The following is a 22,430-nucleotide window of genomic DNA, read 5'->3' on the forward strand; positions in this document are numbered from 1 at the left end:
GTCAAACACTTCTGTCAGAGTAAAAAGGAAATAAAAATGGAAACAAATTTGTCGTTAAGTCTGTTTATGCATTAATAACTGATTGACGAAAAAATGATGGCATTAAGAGCATTTATTACATTTTATCACCTAAAGACATTTAAATTATTTTCGCGATGGGAGTCTTGACTTAATTAACTGGTTTTCATTGTTGAGCATAAGGACAGGCATAGATATAAGCGCATAAAAAAACAAATACAAGAACACCCATTCCTCTTATGGTGTCCTCCATAAGCATAAGCATAAAAATTGTTGTTCTGCTTATGCTTATAGATCAGTTTTCAATTGAGTGTCGTAAAACCGAAACCAAAGTAATTACTCCGGCCAATCACAAAGGACACAAATAACCAATCAAAACTCGATCAAATACATGTAGCTGGCACGAAGCGCGGGAAAACGTGCGCGAGCGAACCACGATTGGTTTGGGTTTTAGTTCTGATTGGCTGAGAAAGTGGCGTGAGATTTTTAAGCCAATCACTAAGCGAAGTAACGCAAAACCAATGCAAACGCAATTTACTTTCGACACTCAAGTTAAAACCGCTCTATGCTCATGCTTATTCCTCAGTAGTGAGGGCAGCATGAGAAGATCCATTTTTGTTTCTTCTCGTGTGGCTGCTTATGCTTTTGTCCAGCGAAAATCAATTTTCCTCTTACTAAAAGTTAATGATTATTTCGATAAAAAAAAAAAACAACCAAGAGCATTATAGTCAAGTATAAAAATGCCAAAGCCCTTTTTTCAGGAGTAATTACATAGCCCATTCAAATCAAGGTCGTACTTACCACTTTCCAGTTTCGCGTAGAGAAAGAATGAAAAACGTACAGCGTCTATTTACGTCAGGAACTTTGTCTATAAGATATAAAAAATTTATGCATGTGATCAGGTTTATTCAAGACAGACCTATTAGTCCACGTTTCAACCTGTAACCCATGCGGCAACAAGACGCACAAAACTGAAAGTTCCAAAGGAATATCGAGGTACAAAACTGAAATTTGCAGACTAATATTAACTCACAAAGATTAAAATTACCGATGAAGATAAACGCACAAAGATTTAAGTCATAAATAATGCTGGAAGTCAGAGACAAAGATAGATATGCAATGCAAAACGAAAGTCACAGAATAAGATTGAAGTGGGAAACTGAAAGTCACCGACAAGAATAAACACGTAAAAATGAAATTCACAGGAAAAAATGAGCGCACAAAACTAAAAGTTACCGACAATTCTGCACTGCACATTAATACTCTTTCTTCGTATAATTGTGTAGCCAGGTCTTAAAGTAGATAAATATCTGTAGACATGTCCTCGTTAAATACTAGCGATACACACTTACTATTATTAACGTTATCTCAGGTGTTAGAATCAGAATGAATTCAAGCACAATCCGCAACAGTAACAGGAATTCTTGCCCTATAGAAAAAATAATGACGCATTGGTGTTGAAAGAAACTATGTCACGGATTTTAACAGATTTTGAACAGCCAAAATTTATATTAATGTGTCGTAGGAAGCCTAGAAATAATCGTACATTTTTAGTTACAATTGCTATATTAGAGCACTGAAACTGTTAACAAGCGTGTTTGACTGCGGATGGCTCGGATGGAAATGGATTGCAACTTGAAAAAGTGAGGCTAACGTTGTAACGTTGTTTCCGCGCGTCTTAAAAAAAAAATCGATATTTATAGTCGAAGTTGGATTTCTATCCCAAAATTAAGGTTAAATCTTCCTTTAGATGTTTAAACCGGATAATGTTCTTCATGGGTAAAGTTGCCTACCACTAATTTCAAGACAGTTTGGACGGCCAAAGATCTGCGAAATCCCCGTGACATAGTACCTTTAATTTTTAATGCACAGTATCATATTGAACATCGAATAGACGATAAACGTACTTTTCCTAACGGTATTTTCGATGTCAACATCAGAATGAAATGTAATTCAATCCGAGTTAGCAACAGGGATCGATATTGAAAAGGACAGTAAACATTTAGTGCTTAAATATTTTCAATGCACAGATACAACATCAACATAGAGATGTTATAGACAATGTCCGACTTCTCTTTGCTGAAACTATGAATGTAGAACTTCGTTCAGTTCATAACTAACCCTGTAAAAACCATTTATACCATAACCGAGAGAATTCTCGCGCGCTGATTGGTCAAAAGTTATGGTCGATGAGAGTGTAGACCATGGAAAAATGTGGTCGATTTGTTAATTGCCGGAGTAGCAGTTTTGGCATTTTTATCACTGGCTGAAAAATATAGTCCCTTTTCCTTTGGCATAGACAAAATTACAACAATTATCCGAGCCTTATTCTTTCAGAAAGTGAAATCTTTAGTACTTGTAGCAGGGCTGCAAAGTAATTCTCAAACTGAATTTTTCGCAGTCAAATATGAACAGTAACAATTATTTCACATTATCTCTTTATTAAATAAGGTAAATAATTTCGTTGAAAAGCAACCAACTGCACACTCACCGATAAAGAGTTGAGAAGTTCTTTGTCTCTTCTGAGTGCAAATTGAATCAAAGCTGTACTGTCCGCTTCTCTGTTGTTCTGTAAAAGACATAACGAAAGAAGCAGCATTAGCTTACAACAGAAACTTTGTCAGCAAAAATTTGCACTGACCATGTGTTAAACTTTAACACATGGTACCCATACAAGAAGTAGCTAACAACTGAATTAAAATAAGTTTTACAAAGAACGAAGTCTAAATCTCTACTTTGCTTTCTGCAAATAATAAACGCTAAATGTTTGGTCCAGCTCCAATACATCAGAACTAATTCACTGAGGCTCAAATACTTTCAATACATCTACTTGCCTGTATTATATATATAACTTATGATAACTTAATTTTACCGCGCCTAACATCTCGATTAAGTCATATAATTTACTGCAATGTCAGTCCTGATGAGTTCGTAAATTAACAATTGTTAAAAATTCCCGAGCAACGGTACAAGTTATTTTAGTATTTTTTAACTAGTGTGGATGAAAACGCTTACCGTTCAATGCGGAGTCTAAATCGGAATCAAAATCTACTTAATCTGCGTCAGCGAAACGCGACTCTCCTTCAAAATGACAATAATCAAATTAAACAATCATCCGATTTTTAACCTGGAGATTTCAACTTCCTATTTCGACTGGAATTTTTTCAATGTTCCAAGAAAGTGAGAAATGAAAAAGAAGTAACGAGAAGTTTCGGTAATATTCTAAAAATAAATTAAATCTCCTCTATCCGCCTTTAAAATATGCCCCCTCCCCTCCCAGGCTCAGAGGCAAAATCCTTCTAAAATAAGCCCTCCATGAATCTAAAATATTTGTATTATGTTGAAATGGCAAACGTATTGAGATTAATCAGTTTAAAATCTTATCTATTTTAAACAAGTATTTTACAATGTTTGGCAATGTTTACCACTGCTATCACTCAATGGCTAAATCATTAATTTAATTTGACAAATACAACTCTTCAGCATTACAAATGTCAAAAATAAATTTCTGTAGTTTTGGTCTGGTAAATTAAAACTATTTTAAAGATAAAATAGTTTTGGGTGTTCAAACTTGTGTTCAATTTATTGTACTTACCGTTCTGTGAGAAGTCCAAATCGGAAAGGAAATTTCTAGTCTGCATTAGCTAAAAGGGGTTCTGCTTCAAAATAACGACGCAAGAATTGTCAGACTTTCGAACCATGGTATAAACTTTCGCTTTCGCCAGGGATATAGTTTTCTGTTTCCTTCAATTTTATACATAGAGTACAAGTATCGAGTAAAAGGAAATATTATTTAATATTTCCAGTACAAAGGCTTTACATAAGCAATTTCTTTTAGCCCATATCTTTCCCCCATCACCGATCTTACATAATTCAGCAGACATTAGGCATGGTGTTATTTTTGCCTATGATATTAATACCTGTCAGAGATACATATTTTGTACGTTTCACTTTTCTGTGTTTCATTTTCCATCCGCAATTCAAGCCACAAAAGCAATGTTTGTTTTCTAAATATAAACAAAACATTCATGTAAAACTCAATGTGTAATAAATATCTAAAACTTTTTTCGACTTCGCTGTTTATTTCTGACAGGTTAGAGCAATTTTCGCTTGAGAGTCGAAGGCTTTTTCCCTTTGCTTTGGTTTTGTATTACCACGCTTTGTGATTGGTTTAAAAACTCGCGCCACTTTCTCTACCAATCAGAAATAAAACCAAACCCAATCGTGACTTGCTCCCTCTACACGTTTTCTGCGCTTCGTTGGCTACATGTATTACTTGTTTCGAAGTCTTGATTGGTTCACTGGATTGTCAATGTCGTTTCTGATTGGCCAGAGTGATTGCTTTGATTTCAGTTTTACGATGCTCAATCCAAAACTGGGGGTATTTTATTCCAAATCCCAGTCCCACTTCTACTATTCCCAGTGACCCAAATCCTATTTTTCCAGTGAAAATTTCCCATTTTACCCCTTCAGCCCCCTCTTCTATGGAAGATGCACAAAACGGTTACCTTCCTGCCAGAAATGGTATACCGTAAATGATCGAATAAATGCCCACTCTCAAATAAACGCCTCGCATCTAATAAACGCCTCCCCTGAAGGGCACAGTTTGTACTAGACGCCCCTCTCTAATAAACGCCCCGTCTCTAATAGACGCCCCCTCCAAGAATCATCTCAAAAACCAAGGAAGTGCTCCATGGAGTAAAATCACGCAATAAAGTTACCTTATTGTTACTTATTTTCGCGGGACTTAATTTTCGCGATTTTCGCGATTCTCAAAAAATTGCGAAATTAAAGACCTGCGAAAATTATTTTAAGAATTTTTATTGCATTTTTTATGTTAATTACGCATTTTTGGCCAAATCCGCGAAAATTATGACCCGCGAAATAAGCCCGTTCCATTTTCGCGAAATTAAGATCCCGCGAAAATAAGTAGCAATAAGGTAGTTGTTTGCTTGACTCGGACATCGAAAACGCCAACATGGTTGACCCTGATGACGATAAATACGTCGATATCGAACTATGAACAACATCTCTAGGTTTTGCATTAGCGCAGATTAGATTTATCTCCTAACCAACTCTGTTATGTATCGTACTTCACAAGAAAACTACCCATCCTATTTGTTTCGTTGATGTTGCTACTGTTAAATTGGAATAAACGGCTCTCTCTAATAAACGCGTTAAAACGCCTCCCCTAGGACCCCACAAATTTAATAGACGCCCCGGGCGTTTATTAGATCATTTACGGTAAACAAACTTGCACAGGCCCCTTCTGTGACGTGGGTCCTCAAGGGACATAATTTTAGGGGATCTAAAATCGACAAGGGGTATTCATGTGGGATGGTCATTCATGGTATAATCCGCTGTCCATAAACTGACTCATTCTTTATTGTTTTCCTCAACGCGGGAAGGACGATCGTGCAAGATGACTTTAGGGAAATACGTCTTTTCTCGTTTATTGAGAACGAGATTGCCTTTAAGACTCAACAACAACGCTTTGGTAAGTATTGTCCCTTCCAGTTTGTTTGCTTTCAATGCTGTTTATTTGTTTAATCCGTTCATTACATAGACATGTGCTCAAATGTGCAGTTGGAATTATCGATCATAATTTTAAGGCTTACTACACTTGTAAGCTTAATTGTAAGACATTCTAAGTTTTCTTCTGACAAAAGTCGCAAAAGTTTCAAAACGAAAAGCTTGTTGTTATTGTTCGGGTTAATTGGTTTATATGTTTGAATCGCCTTGGATCGCTTTACCAAATTGTTGTTTTTATTTTTCTTGCCATGATCTGAGAGAGGATTAGCTCACCAGAATATATTAAAACCACAGTTAACTAAAAGTTTATTCCACTTATTTTCGAATCGGAACACTCAAGAGAAATATCGAGCGTTCACATAAATGCAAGGATTGCTCAAACAGTAAAGATAATTATGCTATTGAATAAGTCTTTTTTTTATTTTTTTGCAAATCACATTTATTTAATAAATATAAACTGTACAACACCTTGCAAAGATTACCACAAGCAAAAGTCTGCAACAGACTTCTTTGGTGAATCTGTCTTTGCAAAATGCTTTAAATGGGCACTTGAAACCTGGGAAGAAATTTAATGCAAGATTATTATATGAAAACAAAAATGTACAGTGTATATCTGCTGTCATCAACATATAAAAGAAACAGCAGTTTTCTTTGTATCAGATCACTGAAGTTACTTAGGTTCTTTTGGGTGTGGTACAATAATGCAGAGACATGTATACCTTTAAAAAGCACAAAAGAAGTCCTTGTTAAAAGCAGAAATCTTTGAAAGATAAGCTGGCTTCTTGCAAGTAATATATTCCATATTAAAAGGTTCAGTGATCGATTCTTAAGAGAGATGAGATGCATCTCAAAAGAAAGGTCATCTCATGAGAAATGACACGAGGTGCTGGATAAGTTTTGAGAATCATGGCTGAGTTACCACTGAGGATCCAGTCTGCCAGCCACGGTAACAGTCTGGATCTAGAAGCTCGCTGCCAAATAATGTTTTAAATTAGTGGAAGCTCCTAGATATTACCAGCACCCAATCAGTTCAATAAGCTCCAAACAAAGGGTTGTTCAGTCATTTGGGACAAGTAGATTCTTGTTTTGTGCAATAAATTTTATTCTCACTTGTACGATGGACAAGTGCCCAGGCAAATTGTCTGCTGAATAAAATTATTGTACAAAAGAATAAACTAAGACAGGCATGCAACTGTACTAGGCAAGCAAAATTTAAGAGTTGCTTGCCCAAAGGGCAATCTGGAATTCAAGTTTTTTTTATGCCTGCCAGTATGCTAATAAGTGAACTTTAATTAATTTTGGTCGTCTTCACATTTTCCATATTTCTTACTGTTATTCTGTCTCCCCTAACAGGCCATACTTGGTTGTAAATTCTCTACAAGTTCTTCTAGAAGTCTTAAATTTTACAACAGTGGAGAAGAGGCTGTGAAGGACATTCCGCATGGTGCAAAGTTACTTGTAGGAGGTCAGTAGAAAAAATGCTACGAGTCAGCACCTTAACCTCTTATTGAGTAGCACTGGCATCCACTATCAAGCATCTATCACTCTTCTCTAGAGCCACTTGCTCCTCTCTGCCAGCAGAGCCTGGGGCACAAGGAACAAGTGGCTCTGAGGACACATGATTTGATTGGCTAGATTTTTAACAAAGGAAATTTAAATTTGGCAAATCAAATCAACCGTTTCAAAATCCCTTTGTTCCAAGGGATTTTACTACAGTTGATTTGAATGGCTAGATTTAAATTCTCTTTGTTAAAAATCCAGCCAATCGAATCACGTGTCCCCAGAGCCACTTATTCCTTGTGCCCTGGCTCTTCCGGCTAAGAGGGACAAGCGGCTCTGGGGACAAGAATGATCACTTAATTGTAGTGATGTAATAATATAAATTATATATGTTGTGGTTCAATTTTATATTTGGTTTAAAATTTTTCAAACCAGCTTGATTTTTATTTTTCATTGTCTTATGTTCATTATCATAATCTGAAACAAAGGGAAATGAAAATCAAACTGGTTTCAAAAATTTTAAACCATAGATAAAATTAAACCACAACATATACAATCGTATCTCATAACAAAATTCTCAATTTAATTTGATTGGTTATACGTGTGCCTATTTCGTGTGCAATTGAATTTACCGAATTTTTCACACAGAAACTGTTCCCAAAGACTTCCTAACCTCAAATTTTGTTACTGATACGATTAATAAGTAATTGGACCTCGTGTTGTACAATTCAGAGAGTAATCAAGCCTGTAGTTTCAAATTGGCTGCGCGCTTGGCCAATTTTAAAATTACTTGCCCAGTTACTCCCTGAACTGTACTCCACTCAGTGCAATTTTTTAAGTAAATAACTAATACTCGGTGGGAGGCACAGTACCCAAATGATTAACTAGTGCGATGGACTCTGGATTCACTCTGGATCAAGTGGTCCGGGTTCAAGCCCTGGCCAGGAACATAATGTATTGTGTTCTTGGGCAAGACACTTTACTTTCACAGTGGCTAGATCCATCCAGGTGTATAAATGGGTACCAGCAAATTTTATGCTGGGGGTAGCCCTGCAATGGGCTAGCATCTCATCTGGGGGGAAGTAGGCTAGTTGCTTCATGCTACTGAAACTGGGATAAGCTCTGGCATGATGGGACACTAGGCTTGAACACAGACTTTACCTTTTACCTTTTTATATGTAAAACTACATTAAAGGTCTCATGGCAAGGTCCAAGTAGAAAATCTAAATTTAAAATTTCAGGTGGTAAATAAATGTTTTTTTTTTTTTGTGACAGGGTTTGGGCTGTGTGGAATTCCTGAGAACTTGATTGATGGTCTTCTTAAAACAGGAGTGAAAAACTTGACTTGTGTCAGTAACAATGCTGGGTTAGTCATTTAATCATTGCCTTGTTTTATAAAATAAGTGCTCCATAAAATGAACATGTACAGTACTTTAGAAATTAGACATTTATTATTAATATTAAATTAAAACAGAAGCTTCTGATTAAAACTAAAAAACGAGAACTTTGCCGTGATGTTAATCTGTGTGCCCTATTACTGCCCCTTGACAAAAGATTCTCATAATAATATTTGACATTGTTTTAGCAACTATCTGATGGCTTGAACTGTTTCAAATGGCACTCAAAATTAAAAGTGCAAGGAAGAGTTGGCAGTTTGTCATTATGGAGATTGAACAAGGAATGTGAAACTCTGCCTCTCGCGCCTCTCCTAGTTTCATCGTTAAATAATTATAAAATAATACTACTTATGTGAAATAATTATAAAATGTTTCCAGGGTTGATGACTTTGGTCTTGGCTTGCTGCTTAAGACTCAACAGGTTTGTAAAGATTTTACTGTCGCCTCATTGTATTTGCCTAGACTTACACACATCAGTGGCAGATCCAGACCTTCAGATAAGTTGGGGGGGGGGGGGGCGATCATCCAGACACTGGAATAAGGGGGGAGAGGGGAAGGGGAGGGAGGAAGCCCTTGGCCTAAAAATAAGTCGGGGCCCCCGGGTCCCCGGCCCCCTCCCCCTAGGGTGTCTGACATTTGCAGAATGCATACTGCAGAATGCAGAATGCAGACTAAGAGAATATATAATTGTGTTACGTTTACCATTATTGAACGCTAACCGTAAAAAGGCTAACCGAAGTGCTATATTTTTATAATTTAGGCTAACCGGAGTGTATACGTAGTAGGCTAACCGGAGTGTGTAGTAGGCTAACCCGAGTGAGAAGTTCATTGACTGGTTAGCCTACTACGCACTCCGGCTAGCCTACTACGTATACACTCCGGTTAGCCTGTTTACCGTTAGCTTTCAATAATGGTAAAGGTAACACAATATGACATTATGTTCTCTTAGTCTGCATTCTGCATTTTGCAAATGTCAGGCACCGCTCCCCCTAGATCCGCCACTGCACATAAAGTTACGACAACAAATTATGGAAATCAGTTTTCTAGCATGTTGTAAACTAAAATACATTGTACACTAGCTCCCCTCCCAAAAAGCTCTCCAATAGCTAGTATCCTGCCCCTACTCTCCCCTGAAGATAAGTCTATGTGCTTATGATGTAGATTTCTTAAAGAATTATTTTGTTCTAAGTAAAAGACACTACTGTGCTGAACAAGTTGTTTTCCTGCACATTTGTACAGTAATTTCAGAGTCTGGTCTTTGCCGGAGTGTTTTACCATCTTGACCAGCAAAACCCCCTCCTTTATAGCAAAAGCAAAAAACAAAATAATAATTACATATTAATAACACTCTCGTAAGCGGACAGCTCTACGTAAGGCCGCCTTGTCTGAAACCCCGTTTTACAATGTAACTCCCATACAAACACTGTATTTAAAATTACATTTTCGTAAGCGGACATTCCCGTAAGCGGCCGCAGACACTTTCACAGATTACAACTTAGACTTTTTCTTTGTTTTCAAGCTCCCGTAAGCGGACACCCCAAAGAAAATCCTAAAAAAACCTCTGTATCTTGTTTTTATCAATCAACTTCACATCGCCGTTCGTCACAATGATTTTACAGTAATCGCAGTACCATATTTCAGTGTTTGTTTTGTCATCATCTATGTCCGTCCGGTTATTGTTAGCTGGGCAAGCTCCCGTAAGCGGCCATATCATCTTTCCCCTACACCTCTAGTGGCCGAGAACCATTCTCGTAAGCGGCCAGCTCCAGTTACGGTCACTTTTTTCGTGTCCCGAGGGTGTCCGCTTACGAGAGCTTTGACTGTAGGTTCCCCTCCCACTCCTCCATCCACCTAAAATAATTATAATAATTATTATTATAACAAGTGAGTTTTTTTCAGATGGCAATAGCTTTGGTACAGCTGTTTGCCGTGAAGCATTATTTGTTATTATTAAATGTAGTTTAAAAATAGGCTTATTCCTACCTGTAAATTTATTTTAAATTTATTTACTTGCAGATAAAACGAATGATTTCATCATATGTTGGTGAAAATGCAGAATTTGAGCGGCAATACCTCTCTGGAGAATTGGAAGTGGAGCTTACTCCCCAGGTGATAAATTCTGACATGACGCAATGATTAAAACTGCATAATGGCTAGAGGCTGTAGTTACTCAGACTAGTGTAGCCAGTTTCTAAGATCTTATTAAAGACCTACCGGTACCAAAGATCCTTTAAAAATAAGAATCTTTATAAGAACAATTTAAAGATCTTTGACAAAAACCAATTCGAGATCTGAGCAAGATCCTTAAAAAAAACTTGGCAATCCTTGAATGTTGAAGATCCTGAGAAGATCCTTTAAGACCTTTTTGTATCTTAAGTAAGTTTTTTTAATAATCTTAATAAGATTGTCAAAGGGTTTGGTGAAGATCTATTAAAAAATAAAAACTATATTGTTTAAATATCCTTGTTAGAGTTTTGCCATGCTGCCTACTTTAAAGTGTAAAACTCACCCCTGTGGAATAGATAATGCCCCAGCTCATGCTTTTAAACCAATCTGTTTATGCCTGTCAGAAACGGGACCTTTTTTTAGCTCAGCCTTATCTTGCACGCTATCTAATGTTTCATGTAAATTCAAATTAATGCAACAAAAGAAAAATACATGTACTGTAAGTAAGGGTACTGCCGCCAACTTCTAAGATTTTTATAAGGGAAAAGTACTCCCCACAATAACATCATGTGACTGGGACCCAGAAATGTTTGTAGAGTCTTCAGGAGTCTTTGTTATGTCCTTGGAAATGCTTTGGATATAGTCAGATTGTCTTCAAAAATCCTGCTTAAAATATCATGCCTTTGACTCAGGAAAAGTGGAGGTCGTTTTTGGCGGCGTATACTTAGCAGATGAGTGAAACAGCATTTCTATTTATTTCAAGCAGATTACACTGTACCTTCTAACAGTAACAATGAAGCAGCTAATCTGCAAACGTTTAGTGATGTTTATATTTGTTGTCTTTGTTTCTTTTTAGGGAACCCTTGCTGAGAGGGTCAGGGCAGGAGGAGCAGGAATCCCTGCCTTCTACACCCCTACTGGATATGGGACCTTGGTCCATCATGGTGGCTCACCCATAAAATACAACAAGGATGGGACCATAGCAATACCAAGCCAGGAAAGAGAGGTACTAATGATAATTATTGACATCAATAGTGTGTGACACAAGTAAGATGTTTTAGAATTTTATAATTGTACAGTAGAACCCCGGTAACTCGAACTCTGAAGAGAAACGAAAAATAGTTCAAGTTAGCCGGGTTTCGAGTTGTTGGGGTCGATTAAATATTCAATTTGCCAAGTTAATAATTGATAGTTTATCAATTTTTCAGCACTTCAGTACACAGAACAGTGCAAATTAAACTTATCTCGTCAGAAACTCTCACACGATCATACATTAATTTTTTTGTGATACTGTAAGAGTGGAAAATGACTGTCAGTTACGTGATCTATTCGTTGCTCTAATTAAAATCAAATTGCTGTAGTATTCGTTTTAGTGTTTAAATCCGATTACACGACAAGAAGAGCTTATGGGATATCAATGGGCATCCGTGGCAAGCTGCATTAGAGCCACAATTCGAGTTATCAGGGTAAATTTGACCTAAATTTTGATCAAGGGAAACGAAATTTAGTTCGAGTTAGCGGGGTTTTCGAGTTATCCCAGTTTGAGTTACTTGAGTAAAAATGACTGAAAAGTGGGGTCAAATCCAAGGGAAATGGAAGTTAGTTAGAGTTAGCGGGGTTTTCAAGTTATCCGAGTTCGAGTTAACCGAGTAAAAATGACTGAAGGGTGGGTTCAAATCCAAGGGAAATGGAACTTTGTTCAAGTTAACGGGGTTTTTCGAGTTATCCGAGTTCGAGTTCTGGGGTTTTACTGTATCTGCAATTTGCCGTAGCCATGGATATGCAAATTGAAGTCACACGGTTATGTTTTGCAAAATTCTGATCCTGAAAAAAAAAACAGGGGAGGATACATGTACAGGGTTTTTTCTTTTCTGGGGAAGGGGAACCAGGAAGGACCCAGTTTTCTTGTGTCACTTTTCTTTTTCAATTTGTTTTTTTTTTTTGAGGGGGGGGGGGAGAGGGGACTTAAAGGGTCACTTGCTGCAGTAGTGCAGCAGTTCTCATAAGCTTGTAGTTTTCCTTGTTTTCTAGTCCAGCAGTTGCTAATTGTTTTTGGGACTGGAAAGGTTGCGAGCCATTCATGTAAGACTTAGCCCACATTTACCACAGGGATGTTATTTTTTTTTTCTCAAGGCAAGAGTGTTCAATGACCGACAGTACATCATGGAAGAGGCTATTACTGGAGACTTTGCTCTCATTAAAGCTTGGAAAGCCGACAAGGCTGGAAATCTCATCTTCAGGTAGAATGAGAAAAATCTTGTTTTTAGCACCAAAGCATCTTAAAAGAAAACTAATATGGATATCAGGTCAAAACCAACATTTTACCAGTGGCCTATTTTCCAGTAAATGCTTCATGGTCATAACCAGCCATTTGGCTTAGACAAGGCAAGATCTTGCTTGGAAGTTCTATGGGCATGCCCTCCAGAAAATTGAAAAACAAGAAGCTTTGAAACTCTTTCTTAAACATTTCTCATAAGGTATTTCTTGAAAAAAAAATCAATCTTGTTCAACAGATATTATTTTCCCAGCTAAACATATTTTGTTTTTAATTTTGGGTTAAAATCAAGGTGAGGCAAGTGCCTTGTCTTTCCTCTTGCTATAATTATATCTGTATAATAAAACAGCTGTACTACACACTAAATTCCAAAACATATGTCTATGTCTTCGGACAAATGTGCTGTAAATTAAGTATTTTTGTAAACCAGTAACAAATTGACCAGTAGTTACTTGCAGTGAAGGGAATGGGATCAATGGTATTATATTAAAATAATTCTTTCAGAAAAACAGCAAGGAATTTTAATGCACCGATGGGAAAAGCAGCAAAGTTCACTATAGCTGAGGTAATAATTTACTGTGTTATTTTTGAAAATATTTTTAAGTGAGTTTTTCAGTTGAATTTTTTTTTTGCATTGCTAAGTATATGAAAGAGTGTAAAGTATGTGCTTATGAATAATAAGTATTTCAGTAAATGCAAGTTGCAGGTAATTTGCATCACTAAATGCAGATTTTGACCCATTTACTTTCAAACTTGGTAAAATGATAAATATATTAACTTTAAGTAAGTTTCCATGCATGCCACTTTTTTTTATTCAGGTGAATTTTGAAATTGATCTCCAAAAGGTGTACGGCCCAGCAAAACAAAAAGAAACATGCTGGAAACATGTTTCCGTAATTGTTTCCTCGTTTTGCCATGCTTCGATGCCGCGCGGAGACATGAAATGTGTCTGCCATGTAGCAGAAGCAAAATTTGCTTCTTGGAAACAAAATAGACGCTGGAAACAATAGGTAAAGTAAGGTAATAGTCTTTATTTTTAGACGGATATTGCTTCCAGTGTGGCAAAACTGGGAAACGTTAACGTTGGGGAAACATGCGCACGCTACAAGACAATAGTGTTTCTGGAATCATGTTTTCTCGTTTCGCCAGTTGCTAATAAAAATCTTTGTTCCAAGGTTGAAGAAATTGTTGAAAATGGCGAAATTCCAGAGGAAGATGTACACCTACCAGGAGTATATGTGAAAGGGATTTTGAAAGGTTCAAACTATCAGAAACGAATTGAGGTAAGTAAGATCGGCGCCTCAAACCGTCGATACTTGTTTGTTGTGTGGTCTTGTTTTTTTCCAGTGAAAGACTGACTGTTGCTCTACCAAGTTGAAATATAGAGCTCACATTTATCAGAATTACCTTTAAAAAAACCGTCTCCTACATGAAGCCCCTTTAACTGATTGATTTCTGTTACATTTTTTTGGTAGAGGCTAACTCTGACTCAAAAGAAAGAAGAGAATGGCAAGCCTCTATCTCCTGGTGCTGAACTTAGAGAACGAATCATAAAAAGAGCAGCGCTGGAGTTTAAAGATGGAATGTATGGTATCCTTCAGATGTTGGTATAAATTATTAAGCTCTCTTGCGACCACTATCGCAAGCAATACGACGACCATACACAACTTTCACAACAATCAAATTTACGATAAGATTCGGTTTGAGCTGATCATATGCAAATTTCCCTCAAGGTTGTAACTTAACGCTTTATTAGTTTTGTGATTGTTGTTTGATGATGGAAGGAAGTTTTGTTTAATTGTAAGATAAGATCTCCAGTTAAAAGTTCGAGATGATTTACGGCTAAGAAAGAGTGTTACCCTGAGACTGAGGCCCGGTCCACACTAACACGGGTAAATTTGAAAACGCATCTTTTTTTCTCTGGATAGGCTAACTGTCTCTCCAAAGTGGAGAAATTTGAAAACGCCGGCTAGGTGGTGTAGTGTGGACGGCGAAAACGGGCGAAAATGGAGCTTTTCGAAAAAGCTGACGTCAAATAGTCATGTGATCTCTGTCGAAACAAAAGGTTTAATTAGTTCTGTGCATGCGTTGCAACGCTGTGTGCGGTGATGTACACAGCGTATCGTTTTCAAATTTATCCGGATTAATGTGGAAGGAAAACGTTGCTTTTAGCAAACTGCTTTCTATTCACCTCAAGCCCTGTACACATGTGTACAGGGCTTGGTAAATAGAAAGCAGTTTGCTAAAAGCTCTGGTAAGAAACCAGCTTTCAGCGTGTGGTCATTTTACGAGAGCCCATTCTCATAAACGACCAGCTCTATTTATTCTAGTTATCCTCTAGTTATTCCCGGGACAGTTACTACGAGACCATCGATTGAATCATTGTAGGTGTTACAAGTATAAGTAAAGTTATTTTATGATGGTTAAGTATCAATGTAACAATTTATATTTTGCTCCTTAACTGTTTGGCATTCAGCAAACCTTGGAATTGGAATGCCCATGCTAGCCAGTAACTATATTCCAAAAGGAATAAGTGTGGTTCTGCAAAGCGAAAATGGAGTTCTTGGCTTGGTAAGTTGATGGTAAAATGTAGTAACTAACCCACTTCTCTTGTTGCCTTGGTTACACACATACATTCATGACCTTTGAAGAACCCTTCATGCGGGAGAAGGGCTCCCATACGAAAGGAACAGGGATACTCGTCGAAACATTTTACCCATAACCCTAAGGGAGACCGATCTAGGCGTTGCTGAAGCTTTTTTTACCCCTGAAAGATACCATTTTTCTCGCCTGACCGGTGTAGGCGGTCGGGGAAGGAAAGAAGTTATTTGTAAGTTAAACGCCGTTGCACGAATTTAGTAGCGTACGTGTGGAGCATACGTCCTCCTATACAGTACAGCATTCTCTTTAGCAGCTAAAACAAATTAAAAAAGATATTACATATTTTTGGCAAATACGCATTTCTCAACAAACAGAGTAGTTTTCAAATGAGTGTCGCAAAACCAAAACTTAAGTAATCACTCTGATCAATCATAAAGGACTCAGACATTTTGTAATCGATAAAACCCATTTAAACTCGAAGCAAATACATGTAGCTGGTGCGAAGCGCGGCAAATGTGTGTGAGCGAGCTACAACTGGTTTTGACTTTACTTCTGATTGGATGGAAAAGAGCGCGAATTTTTTAAACCGATCACTAAGCGTAGTAATGCAAAACCAAAGCAAACCTTAACGCGAGTTACTTTCGTTACTCAATTGAAAAGCGCTCTAACAGGAACCTGTTACAAAGGTCCTGTATGTTGAGGTGAATTCTGACAAATGACAGCGTCGCGGGGAAATGAAATGACGAACAGCAAACCTAGTGTTAAAATCGCGACAGTAAAGGAAAAAAATAATAGAACTACAATGAAACTTGAGTTCTAATTGTTCGACAGACGGCAGCATCCGTGGTGTATTGGAAAATCCTCTCAGTGTATCGATTACACGGATAGGACGTAATTTCTAGGCAAGCTTTGCCAATCATCGATTTTCAGGGAATCTGGTAGCTATATTCAACAAAATAAGTCGTGTTTTCAAAGGAACTGGCCATAAGTTTCTGAAGAAATTGTTTTGTTGCTTCGAAGTTCGATGGGCAAGAGAAACACTAGGAGCTGATACTTGAAACGTCAGCTTTCCAAATTTGCTACGGTGGTCAATTAACCCATACCTAATTAACCTTTAAGGTTGATAACTAAGTGGCTGCATAATTCCATGTTTGTGGTAACCACAAGTGAATTTTCCAGGGCCCCTTTCCGAGACCAGGAGAACAAGATCCTGACCTTATCAATGCTGGTAAGTTCTTTAGCGCTCTTTTCTTAGCAGCTTAGAACAACACGTTTCTTTTATGTTGCATGCAGAACTTTGTAATTGTTTTGCAAACCTGAAAATCATGCAAACTGGTACCAGAATCATTCATTGATTAAACAGTCAGATAAAAACGATTTTGGCTTTTTGGCCTATAGGTTGCTCGAACTTTAAGGGATACTGTCACAAGCTTCACTTCAAAAATTCAAGATCCTAAAGACATATGGAAACCTTCGAATAGGTGGTCAAGTTTTGTTAAAAATGACTATGCCAGTGTACTGAAGCTATAAACAAGTGGTACTATTATGATACCACCAGGAACTTCACATCTCAACTTAAAAACGTTAGGCTGACTTTTTCAAGTTCTGCTGTTGTGGCAGCTTAAAACTAATAACGGCTCCCCTCTTCCATCGACACAATTTGCTTTATACCTTCACGTTTATTTTCTAGGTGCATTTCGTGTACGAGCGAGAGAACTTTGCCAATTTTAGTACTTTTTACTGAAAAGCAGAAAAATCCACGTAACAGTGTCCATTTATGCACCCTCAGAATTTATTTCTTTGAGTGCATTTTCTTTTCTTTCCTATATTTTCCAAAAGTCAGTCACTGGGTCGTGCTTTTTCAAACTATGCGTCTTTTGGTGTGTTTTCAGGTAAAGAGACAGTGACGGTCCTTCCCGGCAGCTCTTATTTTTCCAGCGATGAATCATTTGCCATGATCAGAGGGTAGGCACAGCTTTTTGCTATGACCACTGAGAGGTGATCCAAAAACTGTTCAATTTCCGAGATGTGGGCCCTTCAACAAAATATGGGGAGGGGTGGGGGGTTTTTGGGCAAAACGCATGGAACGGAAATATCTGATGACAAATTTAGGTAAACCTTGTGAGGTTGTCTTTTATTTTGCAAATTTCTTAAAAAAGTCGCGATTTTCTATTCGGACCAGTGCGCTTAACAGAAAAAAAATTCTATTCACCACTGCAAACTCTAGGAGATTCAAACCATATTTTTTGGTCTCGTGGAAAGCACACTTCTATACGTAAATTAAAGGCATATTAAAACCCACCGACATCTTAAGAATTCTAACAGACTTTGATGGGTTGTGAGAAAGCAAGAAACGAGCTAAACGATTGTTTTGTTTCATGTCACACCCACTCACAGGGGTCACATCGATATAACAATTCTTGGAGCTATGCAAGTGTCGCAGTTTGGAGACATCGCCAACTGGATGATCCCAGTAAGTACTTCATGTAAACGACTTATTTGTTGCCACAAGTAAGTGCATTCACTTTCCTACCACGTGGACGCCGGATCAAGCGGTCCGGGTTCGAGTCCTGGCTGGGGTCACTGTGTTGTGTTCTTGGGCAAGAAACTTAACTCTTACGGTGCCTCTGCCCACCCGGGTGAGGAGTATAAATGTGTACCGTACCAGGGGATTCATTAAGATTTCTGACAGGAGGGCATATGGATTTAGCAGCCGGGCACATAAATGGGAAGGGCTAATGGCTCTCCCCCCTCCAGTGGTTTGAGACATGCTCCCAGTCTTTTAGGCTGGATTTATAGCTTTACCGTTCACTATTTAATATTGGGCCGAAGGCCCCATCCTGCTAGGGGGTCTGGGGGCATTCCCCCCAAGGAAATTTGTAAAAAATTGAATAGTCGTAGGTGCATTTTCAGCGATTTTCAGCCATTAAGTTCGTTGATTGGACAATTCGAGCAAGCAAGGCATCTGACAGGATGCGGTGGTGCGGATCCGCATAATTCACTAACCTCCGCATCCTCCGCATCTTCGGCGCTCCTTTCTGCATAAAACAGAAAAAAAAAAAAAACAGAAAATTTCCTTCATACAGCGATTAATCAGGTACTTACCGTCCTCAAAAACGAAAATTACGAAGAAATTGATCATTTTGAGGCTGTTTTTCTCCGAAAAAGGCGACGAAAAAACGCCACCTCGTTCGCAAACAATTTTGAACATCCAGGCGTTCCATGCGTGCTTTCGTGATGGGCCTGGTGACTAGTTTTGTTCTAACACGCGGCGTCGAACGAGCGAACACACTACGATGTTTTTGACTTCATAGAAGGATTTAAACACTGGCAAAAAAGCCTGGCTAAAAGCCTGAATTGCTCCCATGGCAAATTTTAAAAATTTTAGAGCTGTAGTCAGTAATGTTTTTTTTTCTGCATCATTTGGAGAAAAGTAACTTGCATTCAAAGTCGCTTTGAAAGCCCAGAGAACAGCCGGGCAAAAGTAAGCTCACAGGCGGTCAATTTGCCCGGTGCCCGGCGCTTAATGAATCCCCTGTGTAACGGCGAACTGTTAGGCCCTGCCCAAACGGTAACGCAAGTGGATGCAAGTAGTCGCAAGTTGAACTTGCGTACAGACTTCGTTGGCTAGTCAAACGGACTCGCAAGTGCACCCAAGTTGTCAAAAATACCATTTCAATGCTACTGTGCGACCTGCAATTTATTACCTGAAGTAAACAGCGAGACTTGCGTTGGGTTGACAAACGGTGAAAACTTGCGTTGACTTGCGTGCAAATTTGATTTTCACCAAAGTCAACGAAGTCAACGCAAGTGCACGCAAGTCCGAAACTTGCGTCTACTTGCGTCTCCGTTTCTCCGTTTTGCAAAGCCTTACTAGGGCAGCTTGATAAAAGCTTGGGGGGTAACCTCCGATAGACCATCCTGTCCGGGGGAGGTAGGGGTGGGAAGTAACATTCTTTTAGTCGTTTTAGGAAAGTTGAATGTATTGAAATCGTGTCAGTGCGATGCAGCCTTAGGGTCATTACCGTCATTAACTATCGAGAGGTCTGACTAATTAACTGACTGACTGACTGAATTGATCGATTGACTGGCTGACTGACTGATAGGTTTTTTGATTGACTTATCGTGCAACTAGTTGACTCAGTGATCGATTGATTGACTGCCTGATTGATCGATTGATTGACTGGCTTACTGACTGACTGACTTCCTGCCCGCCTGCCTGATTAACTAACTGACTGATTGATTGATTGATTGATTGATTGATTGGTTGATTGATTGACAGGGTAAGATGGTCAAAGGAATGGGAGGAGCAATGGATTTAGTTTCCAGTGGTTCTAAAGTCATTGTCACGATGGAACATGTCGCAAAGGCAAGTACAGTGAGCGGCGCCTTTATACCACCTATATCCACACGCATGCACGTAGAAACAATGTAGTAATAAGCCACTCCACGTTGTTTTTGCAGAGGATAATTTATAACGCACGTACAGTTCTACTGTACTCTACGTTAAAGGGGCTATGTCACGCAATTTTAGAAGTCAATTTCAACACTAACTGAAATGTTGCAATAACGGCATAAAAGTGTAGAAGAACTCAAAAGAAACACAGAAAGGCCAAAAAGGGGCATGGATGGACAAAATTTGAGAAGGTTAAAACGGATTGCGTTCAGGTAAACTTCAAAAACGTCGGCCCGATTTTTTTCAAGTTTTTCTTTTTTCAATTTGTATGAAAGTGTCATTTACAATGCTCAAAAAATCATCCTTGTTTGTTTTGTGGCCGTGATTTTGCCAATAAAAGACTTTTGCTTTGCCAATTTGAAGTTTAGAGCTCTTAAATAACGAAAATAAATAGAATTACCTAAAATGCCGTGACGTTGTCCCTTTAAACCTTTTGTTTAGCATGTTCCCGTAGCAATTGGCGCTGTGGATAGTATTGAAGTAGATTTAATCAGCACAGTAAAAACCCACATATATGAACCTTGACTTTTCCAACTTAGCCCACATAGATTCTTATTGAAATGGTATTTAGTGAGATTTTAGACTACTAACATTCTTAAATAGGTTCTTAATTTGGTAGGGGCACTAGCGATCAGCACAGATAACTACTACAGGGCATATGTGATATGGAATATATTGCTGTATTAAATAATTATCTAGAATACAGTTAAGATGGCAACCATACAGTAAATTTATCTTTCCAAAGTACTAGCATTATATGTCTAGACTACATATTTTTTCTGAATTTTCATCTGCCTTCATTTTTGTAAAATAAGAACCTATTGAGAATTTTAGGCTAAATGGGTTCTTATGAAAAAGGAGTTTAAAATGAAAATTTTAGACTAACAGGTTCTTAAATTTTAGGTTCTTATACGCGGTTTTGTTCACTGTATTTACGTTCGCGCTTGTGACCTTTTCTGTTCATAGGGTGATAAACACAAGATCCTAGAAAACTGCAGTCTACCTTTAACGGGAACAAACTGTGTGGATATGATAATAACAGAAAAGGTAATTGTTTTAATATCGTTTTTTCCCTCTTTCCGTGATTTTTTTTTTTTTTTTCATCAGCCGTGAGAGTTGACTTATCATTTTGTTTTGTTTTGTTACTCCAGTGTGTATTTGAAGTAAACAAAGAACACGGACTCATATTAACCGAGTTATGGCCCGGTGTATCTATCCAGGATGTACAAATCTCCACTGGTTGTTCATTTGAAGTAAGTGCGGTTATTGTTCTTATTGGCGGTGGGCGTTTTCCATTTTTAGGAAATTTAGTGTTGAAATCGATGAACAGCATTTTCTGTTTAACTGAACCGAATTATCCTAAAAACAGGATAACCTACCCACATTTTCAAAATTCTGCCTGGAAAGTTTCGCCCCGACATTTACAGTCACTGACTCTCGTCCTGCGGACACCCCACTATTACGGGGACATCCGCTTTTACGGAGAACCCGGAGAAAAACCCTCGGAGCATGGACGAGAACCATCAACAAACTCAACCCACATACGACACCTGGCCTTAATCAAACCTGGGCTGCATTGATGGAAGGCGAGCGCCCTCACTGCTGCGTCATCCCTGCTTCCATTCGGGGTACCAAAGATTTTACGTCCTAGCCTGCGGCCATATTGGTTTACTAAAACAAAAGATAATTATTGCATAAAAATAGAGTTTAATTCCCGGAGGAATGGCTTGGTACACCAATATGGCCGCCATTCCTCAACCGCGGGGAGAGAGACCCTGGGAACAAGGTTGGCCATTCCTCTGTTTTGAAACACCAATATGGCTGCTGTGACGTTATATGAAAACGCTCTTGACTATAGAAAGATTTAATTTAACAACCATAATTTGTGTTCAATTGCAGGTTTCCCCTGAATTGAAAGAAATGGAGCAAATATCATAGGAAATCGGAATTTGCAATAAATTGTACCAAATATTTATATTAATTTTTAAAAGACTACAAGAGCAAACGAAGATAACTCCTTCAATCTGAGTCAACAAAGGATGTTATGCGGAAAGATGGAGAACATTGGTGTATATTTATATATTTTTAGCAACAAACGGGCGCACGAACTCCAGCTAACCGGCCATAATGTGGGTTTACACTATAACTACAATAGTTTAGAGATAATACACATTGGTAAACTGACTGAAAACAAGATCAATAATTTATGGAAAAGAAACAAAGAAAAAATATAGCTACCGTGTTTTCTTGTGCGAGAATATTTATTGTATTCCGACAGTCGTATTTTCTAATCAGTCGATGGGGTCAATTTTCAGCTTGCTTTGATGTAAAGGTGGAATTCATCTTCGCTCAGGCTTTTGAAACGTCAGTCACCAGCAACAGTTCTTTTCAGAACTACTCTCACCCGGACGATCATACTATATAAACTACTAAAAAATACTCCTGGGTTCAAACCATTTACTGCAACATTAGCTTTGTTATGAGG

At 38.2% G+C, this 22,430-nt stretch overlaps 1 protein-coding gene across 1 annotated transcript; it reads left to right on the forward strand.

Annotated features, from left to right (window-relative positions):
- The first annotated feature begins 5,410 nt into the window (after nt 1-5,410).
- LOC144638629 (succinyl-CoA:3-ketoacid coenzyme A transferase 1, mitochondrial-like) lies at nt 5,411-22,398 on the forward strand. The gene is made up of 18 exons (XM_078497835.1): nt 5,411-5,515; nt 6,904-7,015; nt 8,326-8,416; nt 8,826-8,868; nt 10,464-10,556; nt 11,470-11,619; nt 12,747-12,853; nt 13,393-13,453; nt 14,064-14,171; nt 14,364-14,478; nt 15,365-15,459; nt 16,669-16,717; nt 17,382-17,454; nt 17,887-17,962; nt 19,772-19,858; nt 20,912-20,992; nt 21,097-21,198; nt 21,845-22,398. Exons 1-18 carry the CDS (start codon nt 5,441-5,443, stop codon nt 21,881-21,883), a joined length of 1,557 nt encoding a protein of 518 aa, XP_078353961.1. The 5' UTR covers nt 5,411-5,440; the 3' UTR covers nt 21,884-22,398.
- Nucleotides 22,399-22,430: the final 32 nt, after the last annotated feature.

Source organism: Oculina patagonica, chromosome 14 (assembly GCF_052425735.1).
Source record: "Oculina patagonica isolate OP01 chromosome 14, crgOcupat, whole genome shotgun sequence".
Classification (NCBI taxonomy): domain Eukaryota; kingdom Metazoa; phylum Cnidaria; class Anthozoa; order Scleractinia; family Oculinidae; genus Oculina; species Oculina patagonica.

What these genes read in the sequence shown, in the direction of transcription:
- LOC144638629 (XM_078497835.1), top strand. Translation starts at nt 5,441, where the DNA reads ATGACTTTAGGGAAATACGTCTTTTCTCGTTTATTGAGAACGAGATTG. An exon ending in TGCAAAGTTACTTGTAGGAG is followed by an intron (nt 7,016 to 8,325) that starts GTCAGTAGAAAA and finishes TTTTTGTGACAG; the next exon opens with GGTTTGGGCTGTGTGGAATT. An exon ending in ACTATCAGAAACGAATTGAG is followed by an intron (nt 14,172 to 14,363) that starts GTAAGTAAGATC and finishes TTTTTTTGGTAG; the next exon opens with AGGCTAACTCTGACTCAAAA.